At 38.8% G+C, this 24,575-nt stretch overlaps 1 protein-coding gene across 2 annotated transcripts in view; it reads left to right on the top strand.

Moving 5' to 3' along the window:
- The window catches only part of bbs9 (Bardet-Biedl syndrome 9), a 180,033-nt gene extending 158,143 nt beyond the window's left edge, over nt 1-21,890 (top strand). For both annotated transcript variants that reach the window (XM_040030607.1, XM_040030605.1), the window contains one exon: nt 19,383-21,890. In XM_040030607.1, coding sequence (XP_039886541.1) covers nt 19,383-19,711 — 329 coding nt within the window. In that variant the 3' untranslated portion in view covers nt 19,712-21,890. The remainder of the gene's footprint in view (nt 1-19,382) is intronic.
- The last annotated feature ends 2,685 nt before the right edge of the window (nt 21,891-24,575 follow it).

Below are 24,575 nucleotides of genomic sequence, written 5' to 3'. Positions count from 1 at the left end.
GAAATGTCATCATAAATTAGACAGACTGATAAGTTATTCTGGCTCTAATTGTTGGCCATACTAACCAGCTCTCTGGACTAAAAAGGCTCAGATACCCCACACAGTGCACATAGTGTGTATGTGATGAGGCTAAAATTAAAGCTAACGTTAAATTACAGATTAACGTCACTCTTCATTTGAAAACCAAAGTATGTCTCTCTCCAAGTTCTTGCTCTGCTACATTAGCAAATTGCCAGTGAGTCATTTTCGGTGTGTGGGCAGCCACACTGTGTGCCAGCCGAAGTAGGGTTGACAGTCTGTTTGTTCCCACAATTCCACATACTTCCTGTTTCCTGTTTAGCTCCCAACCTTATCTCAAACTATAAATTTAGTACTCTGCGTGAGACTGTGTGTCTTTAGGCTTTTGCCTCCCTTGATTAGATTAGCTAAGGTTAAAATAAATTAGCCAAACAGTGCAAACAATGAGCTCAGTAGCACGCAGCTTTTGGCTCGTCTGTGTGATCTTTTGTTAAACTTATTTAAGGAATGGAGTGCGTTGTGCAGTTCTTTGTAGTTTGTCTGATGCTTTTTTTTTTTTTTTTGGTATGTTTGAACGTATGTGAGGTGTTGTGAAATGATAGGATGCACCACTGGTTTGTTATGATGAGTATCCTTGGGCCAAAAGAGGACAGGCAGACTGCCAGACACTTCCCTCTACAATTAGACTACACTGGCCACAACACAAAACCTACACACCCTGGATACGTGCTGCAGTTACTTTTTATCTAAATCCTCACTTGTAGTATAAATACACTGCCACACACAAATGTAGATACTGATCTGAGGTCGGAAATTTGCAACTTAAGCTTTATCTCTTCATGCTGATAAAACAAAATTTTAGGACACCTTCAGTTTCTGGACTGCTAGAGCTAAGCAGCAAAAAAGTAAAAATGTAGATGTCATGATTAGTGGGGTCATACTGCATCATTTGGTATCAATGCAATACATTTAAAAAGTAAACGCAGGGCCAGTATTGCCAACTGCATTTTAATGACCAAATAACTGACTGTGATTTTTGCTTTCTGCTGTTAATTTGTTAACACAACAAAATGCATTTTTCACAATTTTTCAGCTTTTGAAAATTTTACATTTACATTCCAGTTTTTTGTTTTTGGTTGGCCTGGAAATGACGTTGGATCAGCTTCTGACGTTTCAAATGTGCATTTAAAATAAATTGCCTTGTCTTGACTTGAGTTAACACAAATGGAGTGTTATATTCAGTTGTTTTCACATTACATTTTTTAGGTGATTATTTTCAGTTCCACTGAAGTAAGTAATGCAACACGTTTCAGTGGTGGGAAATCATCTCCTAAAGTAAGACCTGTGATTACTAGTTACACTCTGAAAATTAACATTACCTAATACTGAAGATCCAAGTCATGTGTCAAACATCAATTTCACCACTATATGAGCTAGCTGGATATTTGCCTCTCTGAAAGGGATCTGCCAGTGGCTTCTGCCTCTGTGCCAGGGGTCTGGGTCTGTCTAAAAGATTTTCCTCCGTTTCCTCTTTTTTTCTCTTCACTCTGAGTTCTCTTTTTCATGTTTTCTTGTAAATTGTTGATGTTGCCACAGTAGCAAATAGCCTTCGTACAGATGTCACTGCAGCATTTATGTGTCTGCTCAGCGTTGCTCAGTCATATTACAGCACAACAACAAAAAACAGCAGAGGAGGAAAAGGAGAAAAGTCTGCGTGGAGATGTGAGAGCAGCAGTGTTTGCACAGACCTGTCTACTTTTTGATGAAACTGGAGCAACACATGGAATACAGAGAGAAGCCAAACTGTTGATCCCATCATTTCGTATCGATATGATATCAATACTAATGTTGGCACTGGTATTTTGGATTGATTCACTCACCCCTAGTAATCTCACATAATGTTTATAGTTATATCGAAAGTGGTCCAACACTGGCAACTTACCATTTATCGGTGAGCAGGTTCTTTCCTTTCCTAGCCCAGACCAAGAGGATTTCAGTACAAAAACCTAACCAAATAGTTTTTTTGTTCTTAAACCAAACCAGTGAGTTATGTGTAAGATAAAGGTCATGATGGGACATCAACCAGCGTTTTCTGTCTAGCTATCCAACCACGTCAACAAAGATTTTGCACTTCTTTTAAACATGATTATTATCTCTCAGCAGCCAGTATAGCTGCGGCCAGAGCTTTAAAGCAACAACACTAAAGCATACCTTGTGCATGCTGGAAAGACTGTGTTGGGCCAATTTATAATATCAGCTAGCTATGTTGTTTAAACACAGCTCCTTATAGGAACACCAGTAGCTATTAATGAGCGACAATTAATAACATCATGTAAGGCACTTTCTTCTACCTAAACATAAACTATTGCTGCTGTATGTCATGCAGTAAAGTAATGCTTTTCTGGTGAGGTGTTTTATTTAAAAAAAAAAAGAAGAAAAAAAAAAGGGAATTTCCTTGAAAAAGATCATCAGATATAAACATTGCCAGCATGAGATTTCACTGTAACAGGAGCACATAACTGTAAATTTACCAGGTGTGTGCTTTATGCTTGTACTGACAGAAGCATACTTTGGTCAAATGTGTATTTTTCTGCAGGTGTGTGCATGGGTGGATCTGAATGTGTGAGTTGTATTCATTAAATTTGGCCTTGTTAGTTTGTGCATGATGTATGTGTGCGTTTGTGGAATGCAGACTGCCACCAGAGCCCAGATTTACTGGCGGAAATACACTGCCAAGAGCAGGAGTGGTCAGATCAATCACTTGTCTGTGTGTTTACAGTTGCAGCCATTGTAGAAGTTGCCCTTAGATGCAAAACTGCTCTGAGAAAACAAAATGTTTCTCTTAGGTTTTAATGCATCTTTCACAAATTTTCTGCAGTCTTTCCGAGTTTGTATATTTTGGTTTGTCTCGAAGTTTGACTTTTCCATAATGCTATTGATTTATGACAGAATATTAATTCCAGTTGCTTTTTTTGTCAAGTTGTCACTTTACTTTGTGACATAGTTTCAATATCTGTGTAGATGTTCTGCATATGTAAGAAGTAGTGCTTTATGCAGTATTTTTCCATCCTTTCACCAAATATTTTGATGCAAATTGTGAGGTGATCAGAAGTCAAAAAGAATACAGTGCAGTGTGCAAACCCTGAACTGGAGTATCATCAATGCAATCCTGCCATATTATAGGAAGGAATCACAAATAATTATGCAGCATTACTACAAGCCCAGACATACAGTGCATTTTCATGGCATTATCACATTATTTTTTACCTCTACAAACTTTTGCACGCTCCTGTTTTTTAATGATGACGATGAGGGAAGGTAGATGTGCTAATGGACAGTTTTTAGAAAAGACAGTGAAACTGATTTTGCAAAGATTCATGAAAAATTTTTATTTCTTTGATTATTACTATTATTTTATTTATTTGTTTATTTGCAGAAGCTTATTTTAAATATAGAAGCAATGAGGCATGGCCTGCAAGAGTAGCCAGTGTAAATGTGTGTGTGTGTGGTATGTGGGTGTGGCTGACTTACTTTGAATGTGTATGCAAACTAAAAGTGAGCACATTCTGTAGTTATACATCCAGCGTAACCCTGCCTGTGTGTGTAAGTGTGCACAAACTCTGGTGACCAGTATATTTTGTTGGATCACTTAAACACTTGAACCACCCACAGTCACACCTGTGGTAACAGGAAATTTGATGACTTTGCCAAAGATGTGGAGATTGTAAACTCACTGTTTGACCTTCTTGGTATTTTTTTTTTCCACTCTTTTCCACTCATTTCTGCTTCTCAAACGCTGGTCTTAGATGAGAGTGGCTGTAAACCAACAAATAAGTTACTAATGTAAAATATTTGCTTCATTTGAGTGCTGTGGAACTGAAAATAAAAGTTGCAGCACAGTGACAGTGTAGTCAAATGATGTGTATATTATATATGCACTTTAATAATTACCATCATACATCAATTTCAAGAATAAAACAAACATATATACTAGGCAGCTTTTTATACATGCTAAGAAGAAGCAGACACTGTATATTCATTAATTAAATATATATTTATATCATAATTTTTTTTGCACCTTTTCTGCAAAGTGACAGACACATACCTGATGCCTCCGTCTGCATGAGTAGGTTAAAATGGTTCTTCTACGTCTCAGACTCATGCTAATTGACAAAAGTATAAGGTCTGTGATGTTTGACCTTCAGCACTCTAATGATGCTGAAGTTGACTAAAAGTCTGTGATAATTAATTATAAATAGCCACTTTTATCTAAATTATTGCATTTACAATCAGCTGTGATGTTCCTGCTTCTGTTTACAGTTTGGCTCACGTTCACAGCAGTGGCCGTGTTGTCGGCTGTTTTGAACTGTGATTACAGGGCTGCAGCAACAATTTACATACAACTGAGAGTTTGCTGGTGTGGGATAGCAGGAGAGAGAGAGAGAGGGAGAGAGCAATGAGAGGAAGCAGAAGGGGAGGAGGAGGGAGCTCAAACTGAAGCGTGAAAGTAAAGAGTGAGCAAAGTTACTGTGTGATTACACAGTGGAGGATGTTTGCTACCTGTGTGTTCATGTATGTGTGTAAATGTGTATGTGGCCTCCACGACACCTCCATGGCAATGAGAACATCACAGTGTTTATATCAGCTTAATTGATTCTCACTTTTTTACTAAGCTAATGTAGTGTGTGTGTGTGTGTGTGTGTGTGTGTGTGTGTGTGTGTGTGTGTGTTTCTAAGGTAAAATGTCATTAAAATAAGTGACTACCTCTGAAATTATATTGAGCATTACTTAAAGTATGTTTGTGGAATTAATCTGGTGTGTTTGTGTGTTTATGAAAGAACCCCATGTGTTTCTTGCAAGAACTTTTCCACCAGTTAATTCCCTGGAATAAAGTGTATTTGCAGTAAATTTGGTGTGTTTGCGCGCACGCGTCGGTGAGTGTATATGTGTGTGGACTACGTGCGGTTTACTAATGCTGGGTAAATCAGTCAGACATAATTTTGGCAAACTTTATACCACACAGAAATTCACACAAACACAGTGTGTGAAGGATCCCTGAACAGCTTGCACTCACACTGTCAGTCTGTCATTTATGATGTTTTATTTGGCCTTAAGGAACTGAAAACCGTAGAAAAATATTAAATTACCATGCAATAGAATGAAAACAAGCTTCTTTAACATGTGTCATATTTTGAGGCAGAGCAAGTTCATCTAACTTTACTTCAAATGCAGTTTTTTCTTTTTTTAAATAAGTGCAGTTGGTAATTAAAAATCAGGTAACACTTCATAAGATTGTCAGTTTATTCACTATACAACCAGCTAAATGTGCAATACAGGGAATTACCTTATCTTTAAAAGAGTGTCTTCTTTAAAGAGATTCCTATGGTCCCACAGTTCCATAAGAACCTGTTGTTTTGTATACTGGAATTTGAAATTTATTAGATTTCAATTAGACCATTTTTAGCAATACTCGATAGAAAAGCAATCAGTTATCAAAATTATTACTGGTCTTTTTAGTACTGATTTTTATTTATTTATTCATTATTACCTTAGGTCATAGTTTGGAAGCCATAGTGGTTTAAAACTAAAGTCTTTTACTGAAGAATGAAAGTGTTATGCGGGCATTTTTGAATGCTTGTGGCTTTTGGTGAGAAAAGGGGGCTGTCTGAGCTCTTGTTTTCAAGAATAAAGCCTCTTTTGTTTCTAATCAGTGGGAGTCATAATACTTTGCATTTCCTCCCTTTCCTTCTTTCCTGCCGGAGATGTGGCAAGGTAAAATGTATCTTCAGCAGGGGAAGTTAAGTGGATGAGTAGGAGGACAAATGGTGGTTTACCACAGTACATTTAATAAACACATGCTCACCGAGCCAGAGCTGCTGCGGCATCTAAAAGGAAACCAAACAGGTGCATATATGGAATGAAAAGAAGGAGGTAGGAGGAATGGAGAGAGACAAAGAAACAAAAAATAAAACAGGTGAACAAAAATGCAAAATGGAAAAAATGGAGTAGCCACGAGAAAAGGAAGGAGGCTGGAATTGAGGATTAAAAAAGAGAAAGAAACACAAGCAAAGAAAAGTAAAAGATGAGGGAGAAACCGGAGGGTAAAAGGTGGTGGGCTAAGGAGGATATGAGATTTTAGGATAAGAGAAAGAAGGAAGGAGCACACTCAAACACATCTCCCTCGCTGATGAGGATCATGTGATATCCTTGAATGCATCAGAACATTTCCTACATGGATGTTATTTTGAGACTGTGTTTTGAATTTTGTTTCCAGGCTGAAGAATACATTTCTCTTTTTACTGCAGTTGTTTGTTTTCATGGTAGTATTTTTTTATGACAGACTAGTTATGAAGTCACAGTTTTCCCACGTTAATTGTGTGCGTGGTGTATGTGTAATACTTTTCCATTGCTGCGTTTTATTGTGCGTAAATATGTGAGTATGAAAGACTCTTTCAGCATTTAATTTGTAGGCACTCAAGCGGTTTTGTGTACATGTTGTAAAGTCTACCTGTATATACACTGTGGTGTCCCTCAGGTCCTCAGGGGTCTTTCAGCTTGGTTGGGAGGTTGAGGAAGAGGGTGTCTGTGTGCAGGGTTTCCCCCAGCAGGGTGCTCTGTCTGTGGCTAGCCAGCCTGGGTGTTGCCCCTTCCTCCCTCCGCTTTGCATGAGTGACAAGGAAAACACCGAGCGCCCTGAAATATGAAAAGGTCTCAAAATATCTGTAAATATTTTTATAATTTGTTTCAAGAGAAGCCAAGGTCACAGCCATGCTGGTTCTGCTCTTTCCATTTATATTTCACATGGTGGGAGTTTCACTGATGCTGTCACCCAGGAGAGAGTTAGTGTGGGGGCACTGGCAGGATAAGCTGTAAATTTAACATCTGTGAGGTGAAATATTAGAAATACAAGGGTTCTTAATGGGTTCATGCCCATGTCACAGACTGTCAAAAACAAAACTAAACAAAGAACTACTGAATGAGATACTGAAATAAATAACAATGATCCCGTCAGATATGATGTAGAGATGGCAGCAGCCATGATGGATTTTGATAATATATTGTCAGGGGGAACTTGGCTCCTATCCTTGGTGCCTTTCCCTTTATCATCACTTGTTGTGGCAGTACTGCAAAGGTGGGAGCAGAAAACACAGATAAGTCCAATTGCTGCAGTCCATCACTCCCATTCCTGTGAATGAGATATCTCAGAAATGCCTTGAGGGAATTTTATAATGTCTGGCACAAACATCAACTTGAACTCAAAATTTCTAGAATTCAGTAGTCAAAGACTGTGACTTAAGAAAAAGCCTTTTTGTCCATAAATTAAGGATTCAGGCACTTGAGAAATAAAATAACCCAGAAATGTAATAGGATAGTTTCAATGTGATAATCATAATGTTCTGAAAAGAAATTGTTTTCGCCATAACTCAGAAACAGAAGGGGAAATTGTGATTCCATAGATCTTCTGTGCTGCACCTTTTATGATTTGTGCAAAGCATTCGTGTTTTAGAGTTTGTTGCACACATTTTTATTTGAAGCATACCGTCATTGCTTCACAAACCACGTGAACCCATACAAATCATCTAGCTAGTTCAAGTTTTGATTCAGATATATTTCTATCATAAATCAAAATTTGCCTCAGGAAACTTCTCCCATTACCAAAAAACGATATAAGCTACCACTTGACTGGCTGGTTCAGGCATGCAGCTGCAAAGCTGCAATTCAAGTTTTAGTGTTAGTATCCGTAATATTAAACATCTCTGCCACTTGGATAAACTTGTTGAGAATAGATCCAATCCAACAGATCGCTTTACAGCAAATGGAAAAAAACCCACTATGATACAGTGTTATTGTTTCAGATCAAACTGGCTTTTAGCCTTACTGTTGATGCCAAATAGTTGGGAAAAAAATTACCTTGTGAAACAGTTGAATCTCTTAATGGAGGGACTGTAAAGATACTGTGCAGCACAATTTTTGGAAACATGGACATGAAGAAGAACAGATTGTACAAGACAGAAGTCACCTGTCATCTTCACTCTACACTGGATTTAAGAAAATTATTATTTTTTAAAATTTTCCATTATACACCAATTTTAATATTATCTCAGCATAACAAGAGCACTGTTCCTCTGTGGGCACTGCTAAAATTATACATTCAGGAAGACTCCTGATTATCACTTTATCCACTGCATACCAGCTTTTTCTTTGGAACCTTAATAGAAAGACTGAGTGACAAAATAATTATTTAATATCTAAAACCTGTGAGATTCTGGTTACGAATTTAATCGTTTCTTCAGTAACTACATATTATTTATGTGTTTCTGGGTTGAACAGATAGTAAGAAAGCTCACGTTTCATCGCCCTGTTACATTCACAGTGTGAACATGTGTGTGTCAGTGTACAGGGCTTGACCAGACTGGCTGTTTTCAAATGCACATATTATATTTTTAATAAATGCACACTGGGCATATTTTTGTCTGCGTAAGTGGCATGAATGTATCAATGTAAAGGACTGTGCTTATAGAAAGGATTTTGAAAGTTTCTTACCCGTTTCTGTGCCTAATCTGGTCAAATCATTAAATTCTGTGAAAGAATCCGCCTGTTGTCAACATTTTAGCTGCATCTTTGCTCAAAGACATCACATCTGACACAACAATCTTTTTCTATGGGTCTCTCACTTCTCTTGCCTATGGCATGCCACTAGATTCTGTTTTGGGCCCTTACGGTTTATAGCTGCTCCCTTTTTAGCACATATCGAGCATTTTAAGGACGTTAATTCAGCTGTGTGTCTCTTTAGGACCCAAGTTACAGATATTTTATAGGTTCTTAGACCCTATTAAACGTTGGTTAGCAGGCAATTTTCTCTCACTTAATATTTAAATAACAGAAGTCCTTGTTTGTGCCACTGACAGACTTGTGTCTAAGGTAATGGAAACCCTGGGTTCTCTTCCCACTTTTGCTAGATCTTCTGTCAGGAACCAGGTCGCTGAACATTATTGAACTCTTGTTTTTTTCACTTATAAGATATTTTAGGTTTTTGGTTTACTTTTGGGTTGCTATTTGTTGTTATGTTTTTAGCATTCTGTCGTAAAGCACTTGAAAGGATACTTTATTCTACTTTCCAGTGTCTACTAGCAGCCATGGTAGACCAAGGATTTGCCATTCAGCACACTGGGCAGGACTAATGCTGTTGACAAGCTGTTGACAAGCTGTTGTCAAGCAATGTGGTGCAACATGGCCTGTTCTCACTTGTTTTTGGCAACACCAAGGAATGACAAACAAATGCAGGAACATCCTGAATCATTTTTAGCTTGCTCCACTCCAATCTCAAGGCCCGCTGAAGCGAGTTTATTTGAAATGATGAAATTTGGGTGGATATGTTGGTCTCTAGTGACTGGAAAATCACACCCACTGGAAATCAATTTAGGTAGAGTCAATGTTAGACTGCAGATGGAAACAGTGTGTAAGGAGTTGACACCTCTGGTTGATATCAGTCTAGAACTGTGTGTAATTTTAGGTACACATGTCTATGCAATACTTTAAGAGGGACATCTGACAGAAAGAAGTTCTGATCTCAATGCAATCCATTCATTATACACATCATTGCAAAGAGATCCACAGGACTTTGGCGTGATCTCCAGTTACCTTGAAAATCTTTGTGCAAGTGTAGAGTTGATAAAGTTTGACAGAAGTAGGGTGGTATGAATATGAAAATAAAGTGTAAAATGATTTAGGTTGCATGTGAAACAAAGAGAAACAAAAATGAACTAAAGTTCTTGTGGCGCTATTTTTGTGAGCTGACTGTGTGTGTAGATGGTATCCACCTTATATATACTGTGCATGCGGGTATTTGTGTGTGTGGGCGTTCAAAAACTCTTCAGGGATGAACTGTTGTGTCTCAGAGCAGAACAACGGGCAGAACAAAACATCAAAGCCAACACATACAAACACTAAACTTTGCATCCTATCTTTTTGGAGTGTTTGTGTACACATATGCAAATTGTCATCATGCTTATGTGTGTGGGTCGTGACATATGTTCATACGAGATGTGTTGCAAACTGAGCTTATGTGTGTATGCGTGTGTGTGTGTGTGTGTAAGTTAGCCAGTTTTGTAAATGCCCTTTCTGATGTGGTTGGCTGTATTTAAGGCAGAGTGCAGAGAGTGCCGAGGAAGTTGACGGAGGCGTGTATGTGTGCATCTGTGTGTTTGTGCGAATCAGTCTGTGTATGCGAGGGACAGAGAGGAAGAGATTTTGTGTCACCACCAGACTTGGAAAACTTCATGTCCTTTTGTATCAGGCCAAAAGACTGGTTCTTCGGCCTGGCCACTGTATATTTTTCTGTACATTATGTGTGTGTTTGTGTGTGGATGTGTGTGTGCCTGCATGCTGGTTAGTGGCAGGGCGTAGCTGAGCAGAGAGAAAATATCTTAGCCGACCACGGGAATGAACCCACCCACTATACCACACCCAGAGAGAGAGAGAGCAAGCAGTGGAAGCAGCAGCCTCAGTCAGTCTTGCTCTCTCTCTCTCTCTCGGTCTATAAATCTTTGTCTCTCATTTCTTTTTTCTCTTTTATTGTCTCATTTTAAAAACATGAATTACCATCTTCCTCTCTGTCTGTGTCTCTTCCTTAATTCATACTGTTATTACACAAACCTCAGCATTTCCCTTTCTTTTCCAGTTTTCTTTAACTCCCATCTCCCCTCTGCTCTGTTTTTTGCTCAGTAATAAATGTACTAATTCCATATTAATAAATCTGTGAGGGTCTAAGTCCTTAACTGATGTGCAAATAAATAAAGTAGAAAAGTAGCTTAGGTGGTTTATGCTGTTCAGAATAACACATTTTTGCGAGTCAAATCTTGAAACTAGTTTGTGTGACCTATCTGACAACATATGTGTCCATTGCTATAGCAAATGTCCAAATTTAAAGTAACAATAGTATTTTAAATCCCACCTGTTGCCTGGTTAATAATCCTCATCAACAATTTAACTGTAAGATGACATAGGCACTCTGCAACTTTTCTTATATGGAAAATAACCAGAATTCAACCAGTTGAGTCAAGTCAACTACTACAAAGAGAAGCAGTGCATGTGAGTTGGCTTCATTGGTGCAGACTAACTCAGATCAACTGTAATGTGTTGACAGTCTGTCTGTGTTTATAAATTAGGCAGTGATTATTTGCAAACCTTCACCAATCTGTCTGCAACTGGTTGTAGTCAATCTAAGTCAGACTGCAAGTGGAAACAAATTGCCTCCCACCTGGTGACCTGTGAAACTGCGTTGTGATAGAAAGTGGTTGCCAAGAGGTTGAGAGTGCAATGCAATCACTGGACAACCACCAATTTTTTCTAATCCCAAAGAGGTTGGCCTTTTATTTTTACTTCTTTATTTAAATTAAAACTATTTATACCCAATAAATGATTTATAGGGATTAAGATTTTAAACACAGGTTCACTACTCCTTTGTCTGCTTGAGGAATATTTATAGCAATATCATTTGGTGAAGACATCCTCCATCATCACGTGAATAACGGTCTACAGTAATAGCCGGTCTGTGCCCGTGTATAAATGACCAGTTTCTCATAAATATGTGTTCTTTTTTTTTCTTGCAAAGACATTTTGTGTTTGTGTGTGTAGTGCTCCATGGGAGGTGTAGTGTATGGCTCAGTCTTAGCTGAGCTGTCAGTGGTCTGCAAATACACACATACACCCACCAATGGAAAGGCCTGTTGTGCTTCAACAGCACATTCCACACCAAGAATAGTATTAAACACTGCCTGTCCAGCTGCTGTCAAACTCCTCTCGCTGCCTTTTCATTGCTCTTAGTCTGCTTTTTGTCTCTCCAGTAGAAAAATTATGTTGAAATCATAAAATGAAGCTGATTCTGACCAAAGTAGTTTACATGATGCTGCTTTTCTCATACTGGATGTTGGTGAATCCCCTCATTTTAACCAATGTCTGTAATATACCATTTTAGCTTTTCCCCCCTCACTTTAAGTAAACTTTCGTCTTATTGGCTGACCCTCATTAAACAAAAGGTTTGGACAGCTGGTAGGAGGGGCTTATGTGCTCACAAGCAGAGCAGTATATTAGTGATATTCACACTTTATGACACCCTAAAGATGCAAAGGTAGAGAAAGTTACCTTGAAATTGAGGGTCTAGAGCAATCTGAATCCTGACCATTTGCCTCAGAGGAGATACATGCACAGACGGAAACATACAAAAGAAAATAAGGAAAAGCAAAGTTTTAACCCTCTAAAGAGGAAATAAATTAGTGCACCATGTGTAAGTCAGTAAATCTGTTTAGAGTGTTTAGTGTTTTTGTATGTTCTGGCTTGTGAATAATATTTTTAAATGATTTTTCTGTCTTTTTCTGTCTTATATGTGTCGCATTTCTCGTGTCTCACACTATCGTTTCCCCACAATACCGACCACACAGCTTTGTTTTTCAACTTCACATAATCCTGTTGTGTCCTATTCTACCGCCTTGTCTGGAAGGTGCAAACGCGCACACACACACGGGCACATATGAGTAGGCATACACACTTACAAATGCACACTTGTAGACACACACTCCACCACAGATCCAATCAGTCAGCACTTGGCCCTCTGTTTCGTACACACTCTGCAGAGTGGATTCTGTAAATCAGCAGGTTTCTGCTGCACTGTCCTACATGCTGACGGGGTCGGGATGCGGGCGATCTGTGCGGCCTCCTCTATTTTGACTACGGCTGCCTGCAGATGAATGCAGAGTCGTGATCCGTCGCTAACATGTGAAGCCAGGCAGAACATGTGGGCTTTGAACATGGTGCAGATAGCGTCACTCCCCTTATCTAATCAACACACTGACTTTTGTTGCTGTGGTTTTTGTTTTTGTTCCGTGAGGAACAAACAAGTGTTGCATTCTAAACTCCGGTGGTGAAGCACATTAATGTACAGAAAGCAGTGTCATTCAGAACCTCGTTAGGCAGGGTAGTCAAGGCACTTTAGTTTTAGCAAGCACAATCCTACAACCCGGTTCCCACAAAAAGGGACCTATAACTTCTGTGTACAAGCTCGAGCTTTTTTTTCAAGCTCAAAACTGCTCAAAACTGCTTACAGTGTGTGCAGTGGTGACCCTTTTGTCAAATTTGCTGTTGCTTATGAAGGACAGAACATACTAACACTAGTGACATCATGTGTACAGTGTAGTTTTCCACACTATTAAACACCTATGCAGATGATTTAAACCCATTACTGATCTTTCTGTGCTAGCCATACATTTAACTTTTTCGTCCTTTTTAATAAATCCACTAACGATCTTTTACTTTGGTTTTAAAGAATGAAGAGGCTAAGAAAAGACACTAAAGAAAATGACTTTATATTCCAAAAAAGTTCACCTTCCTGTTCTATACCAGCTGTGTAGAGCACTGAAAGCTGCCCTGTACCATCCAGCAGCTTCCCTGCAGCAGCTGGGTGTTCGCAGAGTATTGCTCATTCAGTTTTCCCATCCACAGTTTATCATGGGATTTAAACTGGCAACCACAAACCCAAATCTGAGTAATATGTGTACAAAAAAATGATTTCATGACACAAGAATAATCATGCAGCCGAGGTTAAGTTACCACAATGGACCAATAAACAGTCTTTGTTCAAATTAAGATGTTCTAAAATGAATTTGGAAATATGGAAACCCAAACTAGGGTTGGAGGGGACGCGCCACTGCATAACTTAGTTACATAGGACCTACTAAAAGAACCACACAAAGGCAATCATGTCATTAAGGAACCTAGTTTCTGCATTATTTCTTTTTTTTCTTGCAGAAAAGTGTGTTCTCTAAAATGAAACACCTCCTGAGTAATTTGGTAGAATACTATTAAAATAGATTTTTTTCCCCTAATGACCATTCGGTCTAACCAATGATGTGCAATACAAGAAATATATTACCCCTGGTTTCCTGCCAAACAGGTCCCATCCAGACACAGCTGTAGCAGATTCACATGGGATTAAAAAAAGGCTGTGACTGTTTAAGTTCTGACAAAAACCACCAGGCTTTCCAGGTAGCTCGTGTCCCATGCAAAAAGGGCTTAACGTCACTTCGATCCTCGTGGCTATGAGTGATGTAGAGTACACGTTTCTTCATTGTTTAGTCTGCACACTTCCACTTTGTTAGTTTGTTGAAGTAGCAGACTGACAAGATGTGACCTGACCCCTTTAGGTTTCCATAGAGGAGGGGAGCTGACTTCTTGTCTTACAACGTCAATGTTTATCAACTCCTTGCTACTGCTCCCGCGAGGATCTGGCTTTACACACACCTTTATTTCCTGCTTTGAGAGTACAAATGAAAACCTAAGACAGGACGGTGGTTTTCATGAGAGCTGGGAAATGGTTTTGACATACAAATGCCTGGAAGGTTTCCACAGATTTGCTTGCTCTATTTTTAAAGTGTTACAAAGAAGTTTTATGCTTCAGATTACATAAAAGTATCCTCTGTCGTTGCTGTCACAACTCATACTGACTATAACTTCCTGTTCATTAACATTTTTGTAAGACCTGCTTTTTTGTGAATACGGAAATGAGACTCAAAAACACTGGCATCAGAAAACTGAAACCACGCTTTAAAAAATGAAGTGATTCAAGATGGCAGATGAACAAAGTAAAAAAATTAACAGCACTAAATCTATTATAGTCGAACTTTAATGAAAAAAGTGTTGTGACAGTGAAGCATACATGATAACAGGAGTAAACTGTAAGATGCATGCAAAATCATTTTTAGGGAACTGTCCATTCAGCACCACAAAACTATAACGGAAGCAAAATAAAGTGGTGTGTTGGTCATTATTAGCTGTTAGCTTTTATACAAGTATGGACAAAAGAGGTGTTTCAGAAGTAACAACAAAGTGCACCACAGAACTGCGGAAGATTTGTTTTGGGTCATTTGGAAAGTTTTATCTTTCATCTTCCCAACTTAGACTTACTGTATCTGACCTGCACTTTAAAAAAAGAAAGGAAGAAAGAAAGAAAGATAAACACAAACTGAATTTTGAGTTTGTTTTTGTCAAAAGAAGTTGACGTGTCCCAATTCTTTCACAGATAACAGGTTTCCCATTTTGCATGACTGTTAGAAGCCGAATTTGTTTACCAAGGAAAATTTTCTTTCTTCCTGCTTATCTCTGTCCATGCAGTAAGTTTTGGTTTTAGTCCTGAAGTAGCCAAGATATGCCTTCATTCATGTACTTCAAGGTAAATTTTCACAACAGTGAAAAATGATAGACATCTCAATACCTAGAACAAAAAATAAAATCTGTCTGGCTAGATATTTCCAACTTAAGAAGCTTCAGCTTTCTGCTAAGCTAGAAGCCAAGTTAATCTTTTTAATCACAAAAGAAAAACGTTAAAGTGTTGGGTGGCCCCACCTTTTTGTAATTCACATGTATGACCTATTTGTGCTGTGAAAACAAACCTAAGAGGTAAGGACTGTGGACCTTTGACACCAAACATATCAGGGTTTGACCCATGCCTCACATGATGATTGTTTGCGTGCGTTCTGACTTCATCTGTAGCCACAGATTTACCATCAGTGTTAATCTGAACAGACAATATTGGGTTAAATTGTGAACTCTGACATCAAACAGAGATGTTTGACCCAGGTTTAAGACTTGGGTGCTACTAGGCTTAGTTTCAGGCTGAACTCAATTTCCTGTTAATGGTCAAACCATTTGTACTGACATTTTGTCTTTTGTAGCCTTTATTCATCTAGAGAAAAACCAAACATTTTTTGTAAAACATTTTTTTCAAGTGTTTTTTCTTATGTTGGTGATGACCTTTATTCTCAAATCTTACAAGGATTTTAATTAAATACATTTTTCATTGTGAGCTTTTGTAGAATATATCCATTAGATGATACATAAGCCATTCAGTCCTCATATTAATTTGATTAGAGGAGAACCATACTGCGAGGGTGACATCTACAAACCAATAAAAGGTTAAAGTCAGCCCACATAAATCAACTTACCTTAAATTTTTTAATGTGATGGCCATGGTCATGCCATAGGACAGTGATCCCACCAAATCTACAACAGAATGGCTGAAAAAAAAAAATCAACATGTTGCTTGATTCTTTGACGTTTTCAGTCAAACTTCAGGCCTCAGCATGATTTAAATGCTGTGGCAGGACATTTAGGGAGATTTGCATAAATGAATATCTGCAGACCTCATTCAAATGAAGCAGCGTTATTAAAAAGGTCCAAAATCCCACCATGATGTAAGACATTGATAAAGTCGTACACAAATGATTTTTTTTTTCCAATTACTGCTGCAAAAGGTGGTTCTACAAGCTCCTGGCTTTCATATACAAGCACTGATACGCTTTGCCTAAATGATGGGAAATTTGTCATATGCATCTAACTTTTCGTGAATAACTTCTTGTTCATTAAAAACATTAAAATTAAAATGCTAAAAAATCATTTAAAGGTCAACTTCAGTCTTGCCGTCTGCAGAGAGTCTCTATTCACATGAAATGATCTCTCAGACCCAAAAATGTGCACATAAGAGATACAGATGCACACGTGCAACACAAGCACATCTGTTGGCTCAGCTGCTGATGAATGATGTGGAGGAAAGTGTGTTTGCAATGCTAGCCAGATAGTTACCATCCAGTTGGGATTAGGTGGTCACTACAGGATTACTCCCATCAGAGCCCCCAATGCTGTTGATGCACATGAAAATCATTGATTAGCGCGTAGTGTCTTTGGCGTAGCACACCTGCAAAAACACAGATGTGTACATGTTTTCTGCTATTTTCACATGCATGTGCTTTCTCTCTGGTCTTTATTTCTTTATAGCTGCAGTTCTTAGATAGAGACACACCCTCACCCAACATTTCTTTCATGTTGAACTATAAAACTTCTGAGGTCACTGAGAGAGGCGGAGGGGGAGAATTTGCATGCCAAAGTGGAAATTTGCTCTTTTGCAGAACAGTTTGCGGTCAGCTTTCTCTCTGTTTGTGCTTCCAAATTATTTGTTCTCACTTGTTCTGTAGAAGCCGATAGATTTTGTGCATGTTAGAGCGTGAAGTGGATCGGCACAGTTAAGGGGTTTTGTGGGTTTTTTTGGATCTAATTAGACCTGGTTGGGTGGGTGTACTTAGAAACACAAGCGGCTTAATCAACCGTCTCACCCATTAAACAGTTCAACAGAGACTCAAACAATGAAGCTGCAGACCATAACGTCTAATGTCTTATCATCCATGTGTGTTTTCAATTTTCTTGCCTGTGTGATTTAGCAATTAAAGGAAATTAGGGGCGAAAATGCCACTTTTGACTAATATACAAAACAACATACTTAAGATATGAAAAAGACACCAAACTACCGATTCTAGTCACTAAGAGATTTAAGGTATTTTAGCCAAAGTCAGTTCTTTTTTTATTGCATTAATTTGTTTTTAGCACACACCGAAAGCCCAGTGCGTGATCTAATGGATTAATTTAAATGTAAAGTGTGACTTTATAAAAAGATATAGTAAAAACTTTTCAGCTATTTGCAGCACACTTAGGACAGACACCCATCTGCCACACACACACCCACACACATACTACCAGAGTCTCTCTTTCTTAAGCCCTAGACGATGGACTGTCTGATTAGAACTTCTCTCTGGAGTCTGTGAACATGCGCAGTCTTTAGGGAGCAGTCTGTAGTCTCCACCACATACATGCAAAGACAGATTCATCCACACACGTACACACTGGCAGATATTCTAAGAGGTGGCTCTTGTACTGTCGCTTCCATACGCACGCACACACAGTGAGATACCAGGCTGTAGTCTCCAGTCTGAAAAACCCTCTCCATTCTCATGGAGATAAGAAGCGTGTCTCTTTGTTGGCAGACGCCCGTACCGTTATCACCTTATCAGAAAGCCAATCCAGCGAAGGCAGCGCTGCAGAGTGTGTGTGTGCATGTGTGTGAGTGTCTGTGTGTGTGTGGTTGCAAGGGCCCACCCTTGACTCTAGTTAAGTGGGGGTCCTTTGTCATGCAGCAGGTGCTGTTGTCAGTCAATTTGTCTTAATTTTAAAGACCCGTGGGAGTTGCAGTGTATTTGCATCACTCTGTTAAAACACAGGCTGATTGGGTAAACGTTAGTTAATCCTCATTCTTACTCCTAATGGATTTAAAATACAACCCATCTAAAGTTGTATTTTAAGAGAATCTGTGGCCCATTAACATTTTGAACAGCACCATTGTCTTTGCGTGTGTCTACGTGGCTAAATCCCTTCTTCTTCTTTATTCTCTTTGCAGTTTGTAAACAACAAAACTGCATCTAGGCCACCACCTGTGGGAAAGCTGCTCCAGTCAGTCCTCTCTACAACATTGTGGTCACAGATTCACTTTATAATTTTTATTTTCATATTTTTCGGCTCCTGTTGTCAGACAGCAGAAAAACAATCATCCTGGCACGGATCCGCTGCCACTCTGATCTCATCTTTGTTTTATAGCATTAGCATCATCATCTTAAAGCAACATCAGCATAAACCCGTATTATTGTAATAGCTACACTGAGTGTTTGACTGAACTGGTATTTAAAATGATAGATGCTGGATGTTTTTTTCACATTAATGCTCTCTAGTACCATTATGTCATTTTGGGGGTTCCTTATACCCACTAAAACATCAGGGGTTTTAGGATTATTCTAACAATATAAGTGCAACTAACTTTGTTAAATGAATAATATAAGTGCAACTAATAGTTTCACTTATATCGACATGGTTTTGCAAAATAATAAAATTACTACTTTTGCTCGTCTTCTGTTTTATTTCTAATCCGTCTCATTCATTGCATTTAATAATTTAACAGTCTTAAACAACTGTGCCTGCAGTTTAATTCCTCTGGCTGCAGGCCCCTTGTTAACTGCAGCCACATGGATGGATTTAGGACTGTTTTTCGATCTTAATTCAAAAGTGAGGATGGAAAGAGCTGCCTTCTTGCCTAAAATCAAGGGTTTAAACTTGCTATGATGCCAAGCTTGGCCTTCATGAGTTAGTTGAAGTGAGAATAAATAAGTGACAATTCAATTTAGGCTCAGCTTAGCTATTAATTAAGACTTTTTGGACCTAAGAGTCAAATCAAGCTTAAATTTACTATTTGTGACCTTCTGATCTTTCAGACCAAACCTCTAGCCATCTTTTTTATTACCCTTCTCTGACGCTTGGGTCACGGTGACAGCAGGCTTCTACAGCTCTTCCCAGGCTTCCCTTGTCACTCTCAACTTCGGCATCACTTTGGCTGAGACCTGAGACTGAATGTGATGAATGTAATGTTTTTGAATAAAGAAGTAGAGATATTAAATCATATGTAAGGAAATTTACATATTTTTTATTTTCTTCTCTAGAAAAAGAGAAGAAAGAGGTGTCCAAGGAACCATCAGAGGCGAGCGTAAAAGAAGAAGAGCTGATCAAGGAGACAAAAAAGGAGAAGAAGGAGTCATCCAAGGAGAAGAAGGACTCCAAAAAGGAGTCAACTAAAGAGCCCAAAGAGGAGGCAAAGAAGGAGTCCAAGAAGGAATCATCTTCTTCCAAGGAGAAGAAGGAGTCATCAAAGGAGAAGAAAGAGAAGGAAAAAGAGAAGGAAGGGAAGGAGGCAGGAGACAAAAAAGTGTCCAGGAGATCATCAGTTAAAGTGAAAGAGAAGAAGAAGGAGCCAGAGGCTGCGGAGGGTTAATAGAAACAGTGCGATAACATAATATGCACACACATACAGAAACAAAGCATGTCTAAACAGCATATACAGATACAATATGCACATCTGGGGGCTCGTACATATAAATATACATGTGTTTATATACAGTTCACATTTAAACATATACAAAGCCATGTAATTCAATCGGACACAAATACACCAGTAGTTTTACTGTACCCACGGAGAGTGAGGAGGAAGGCAAAGTTGTCCTCCTCTCAGACATTTTGCTGACTTTCTCCTTCCGCCTCAGCAGCAATTGAACCCACAGCCCAGTACCTCCCTAATCCCCAACCACGCCCCGGCCCACGCTTACTTCCGGCTGTGACGTCGCACCCGCCTTGTCGCCCCCTCGCATGGCACCAGGCCTTGCCTGAGCCTCCCCCGTCTGTCCACTAAGAATAAACCGCCTGAGGCGTTCAGCCATCCTGCTGCTTCCGGGTAAATCAAGGCCACATCCTACATTTGGTTCCGTCGCCACCCCCTCCGACCTGGGGTTTTATTTTTTTAAAGCTGGGATACTCAAGGACATGCGGTGGCTGATGGACACATAATTGTTGCTGTGGGGTCGAACCTGAGACTGTTTTTGTATGATGGAAACCAACAGGGTGTTTCCTGAAAAAGCGGCGTGGCAGTCCAGAGTCTACACGGCCAGTTTAATACTCCAGCCTTTTCTGCTCATCCTTAAATAGTCAGGAACATTGTGAAGGGCAGGCTGGTTTTAACAGCTGCATACAGCAATGTTATCGCAAGATGTTTGCACCAGAGCAAGAAATGTCTTACTGCACTGTACTAAATGATGTCAAAGAGTTAGTTCATTTACAGTAGAGCAACACTGCATATTGTCTTACTTTGGGTCGTGTCTTGTCTTTGTAAAGTAGACGTGTGTGTGTGAGTGCGGAGGGGTTTCCAAAGATGTCCGACAGCACTTCTGTCTAAGCGCATAGGTCCCTTTACATTTCATAGTCAGAAACATCTTCTCTTTACTCTAAACACCACAAATGCAGCCATGTTCAAACATTTTTGAATTATCGAGTCAAAAAGTATGCATTATTTAGGCACCAGGAGAGGGAAGTTTGAAAAGAATATACAATATAAATAGAGTTAGCCAGTCATAAAAAGACGCAAAATAAGATAATTACAGAGGCTCTTTGGTGAGTTTATCATACTGGAACTGGCATGTACAGACTGGTGAGTTTATTGGTCAGCTTAGAATTTAAATGTCTGTACTGGCTGATCAAATTTACAGCATACTGTATGTGCAACACTGAGCTTGAAGGGTGGAGATGCGAATCTGTCTGGACAGTTGAATATAAACCAAAAAGCCGTTCACTGAGTTTTTTCCCCAGACGAAACAATCACTACTTGTTAAAACATATAGTTGCGTCCCTGGTTTAGAGAATTATAAAACAAATATGTGATATTATATTGTAATATATAATTTTGGACACACTCACTCATACAAATCCACTTAAAACACATAAATTTAATAGCTTTGAGCTATATTTAAGTCAGAATTGAAGCTTATAGACTTCAGCCATATGATCTGTGCCAGCAGCAATCCCAGCGGCTCTGCACTCCTCTACAAGTCAACTGTAAGCATCATGTCTTTATGTTTAGTTTCAGCCCTTCTGTCTGCTGGGAAATTTATATTTAGTTTGTATTGTGTAACAGAGTCCCTGTTTGCAGCAGTGCCTACGGCTACTGCTGACTGATCTGATCAAAAAATGACATAGTAAGGGTGTATATCTTATTTTTGTATGTAAATATTTTGAAATGTAAACTTTGAGCAGAGGTAAAAACGGATCAGCCGAAACCAGCATCAGCTCATCCTTGTCAAGAAGGACAATTAGGTTAAGTTTGTGCTGTTATAAAGGGTTCCCAGTGGACACAAGGTACTACATGGCAATGTTTTTGAATACCTTGAATGTTTATAATGTACATTAGGTTTTGTAATTGTTGTATTAGTGGTGCAGATTTACCAAGCTCTCGTTCCGAGGTTGCTTTTTGTAGCCACAGTTCATTTAAAAAAGAAAGTTTCTGTACTCCAGAATAAGTCACGACTTTGTCTTTAGTCTGCAGCAGGTGCAAGATCACCAACGATGTGAATGAAATAAACCATGTTTATGAATGTTTACTAATAAAAGTAGTCAGCTGTAAGTTATCAAAGGTATCAAAGGCTGTAATTGTGTTTGGTGAACTTTTAATGTTTATACATGCGGTGTGATTTCCGTCTACGGTGCCCCCTCCCTATAATGCCGTTCACCTTTCGCGTTCTTGCTGTTTCGCGGATTTTTTTGTGTGCAATTTTGCATGCTTTTTTTTACAGCGCATTGTGTTCTGCGTCCTCATTGGCTGTAGACCACTGTCAATCAATCTCCTCCATGCCATGTCTCCTGTACAGTACAGAATGCGTTCAGCTTGTCGAATTTACATAAATCTGCGATCACTAGCAGTATGACTCTGAAGTGCTGTACTGCATATTTATAAATTTTCTCCCCAACAAACACAACAATGTAGATGAAACATTTTGCACCTGCGGTAGCACCCAAAAGGCAGAGGAAGATGCTAACTATCTGTGATGGACCGAGCAGCGAAGGAAAACATAATTGGTTAAATCATGCAAAAAGAATCAAAATCTTGGGCCCATAAAAGAGGTCAAAATAACAGAACTCTACTCAAAGTTGACAACAATACTGATAACTCAAACAAACTGACCTAACTTATTGAGACAAAGGGGAAACTTAAATAGTGGCTGATCAGCCCACAAAAACACAGAGGGATAAAACACACAAAACCTAACTAAACTGAACATAATGAACTCCAATTCCCCCCCATGGTCCCGAGTTATGGCATGAACCAATTTGCAGTCTTCCTTTAAAGCTCGCTCCGCCCCTTTTCCACTTCTTGGCTCCTCAATCAAGGTAACTAAGGTAACTCAGAAAATAACGATTAAATCATACATAACAGTGTAAACTAAAATGTGCGCACTTATTTTAGAATGCAGTGTTATGTGGATATCTGAATTAATTCTGAACCAAACCAGTTATTCATTGTCCTGTAAATTAATTCCTATATTTAAAGAAAGACAAATGTGAATGCAATGTTATGTATAAGCCTAACATGGTGGATATTACCATTGTGTGGCTGTAAGTGCAGCCATCACACTATCGCACAACAAGCTGGACTTCTGGACATGCTAAAGGAAGGTAGGAGTTACCGTATTTTTCAGATTATAAGGCGCATTAAGCGAAACAAAACAGCCAGATAAGTCAAACTTTACTCAACTCATTCTTCTTGCTTCCTTCACTTCCGTACCATTGATTCATTAATGCTGAATTCTCTCACAGCTGCTCCATTGCCATGTTCGGGACCTGAAAACAGGGTTTGATCTTTAGTTTCATTCTATAATACTGGACTTATTTTTCTACAAAGGTTTAAACTTTAAAAGTGTTTAAACAAGAGAGAAAAGTGTGCAAATGTTCATGCCTGTCTGAGAAAACTGTATAAAGTGTGTAGTGAGGGGTTTGACAGCCGTAAAACATCTATAATAATTGTAAAAAAATAAAGTTGGCTACTTTGCGGATATCACCTATCGCGGGTTATTTTTAGAATGATAAACGAAGGACCACTGTATATTTTTCTTTTCTCTCCTTGTGCAGTAATATGGTCAAGACATGTCACTTTGAGCTGAATTCTTCTTTGCAGAAACACAACAACAGTCATTTTTCTTCCTGCAAGGAGAAGTTCTCCACTACTCTTCCTTTGGCGCTGAAGCTGTAAGTAAATCATAACTGTTAGAAATTTCCTGGATTTTAACACCAACTTTTTTCAGCTTCACAATATTTAATGACTTTTTAGTATAAAACAGCACATTTTAAAAAAAAAAAACAAAGAAAGTTCCCATTTCCTCAGAAAAATAATACCAGTTTCAATAGCATGTCACAGCTTTTCATCGGTCAGACATCCAACGTCATTACAAAGAAATACACTGACATGGCTTCTTCATTCAACCTTTCTTTCTTTGGCGTGGTATGGTAGACCATGTGAGATGGGTTTGTCGGTACAAAGGCTTCAAAACTGACTGTGATTCAGACTTCTGGTTCAATTAGCAGCTCATGTTCATTCTAATAATGTTGCAAACGTTAGATAGTTTCCACATTTTACAAAGGCATCCAGTGGGGTCAGTCATGCCTCTGTCAGTTAGTTTGGCACCATTCCTAATTTACCCCAGGCATCTTTTTCTGCATTCTGTATTTCTGCATATCAGATAACATACATACATAATAAGTTGTTTTATTTTAATTTAGATGTCTATAGCTATGGTGTAATTATTACCACTTTTTTATATACAGTGATGCCTAATAATAGATGGATACAATCTAAATTAAATGACAACTATCACACAGAAAACTCACATCCATTTTTTATGATAGTTCTGTGAATAATACCCGTTATGGACCCCTTTTGCAATCAGAACTGCATTAATTCTTCATAGCATAACTTCAGTATGGTGTTGGACTCATTCCTAGGCATGGGCATCGTTTAGGTTTTATCCGATACCGGTGCCAAACCGGTACTTTTGAAACGGTGCCGGTGCTTAAACGGTGCTTAAAGAATGGAGAACACAAACTTTGTCCAAAAACCTCTCATGTTTAGCTGTTTTAATGGATTGCATTTATATAGCGCTTTTCGGGACCCCTCAAAGCGCTTTACAATACCACTATTCATTCACTCTCACATTCATACACTGGTGAAGGCAAGCTACAGTTGTAGCCACAGCTGCCCTGGGGCTACAACTTATTGTAATAAGATAACAACGTTAGCCTTTTCTGCAGCTATAGGGCAT

This window comes from Simochromis diagramma, unplaced genomic scaffold (genome assembly GCF_900408965.1).
Source record: "Simochromis diagramma unplaced genomic scaffold, fSimDia1.1 OVJJ01000361.1, whole genome shotgun sequence".
In the NCBI taxonomy this organism is placed as follows: Eukaryota; Metazoa; Chordata; class Actinopteri; order Cichliformes; family Cichlidae; genus Simochromis; species Simochromis diagramma.
This window is presented reverse-complemented; position numbering and strand designations above follow the sequence as displayed.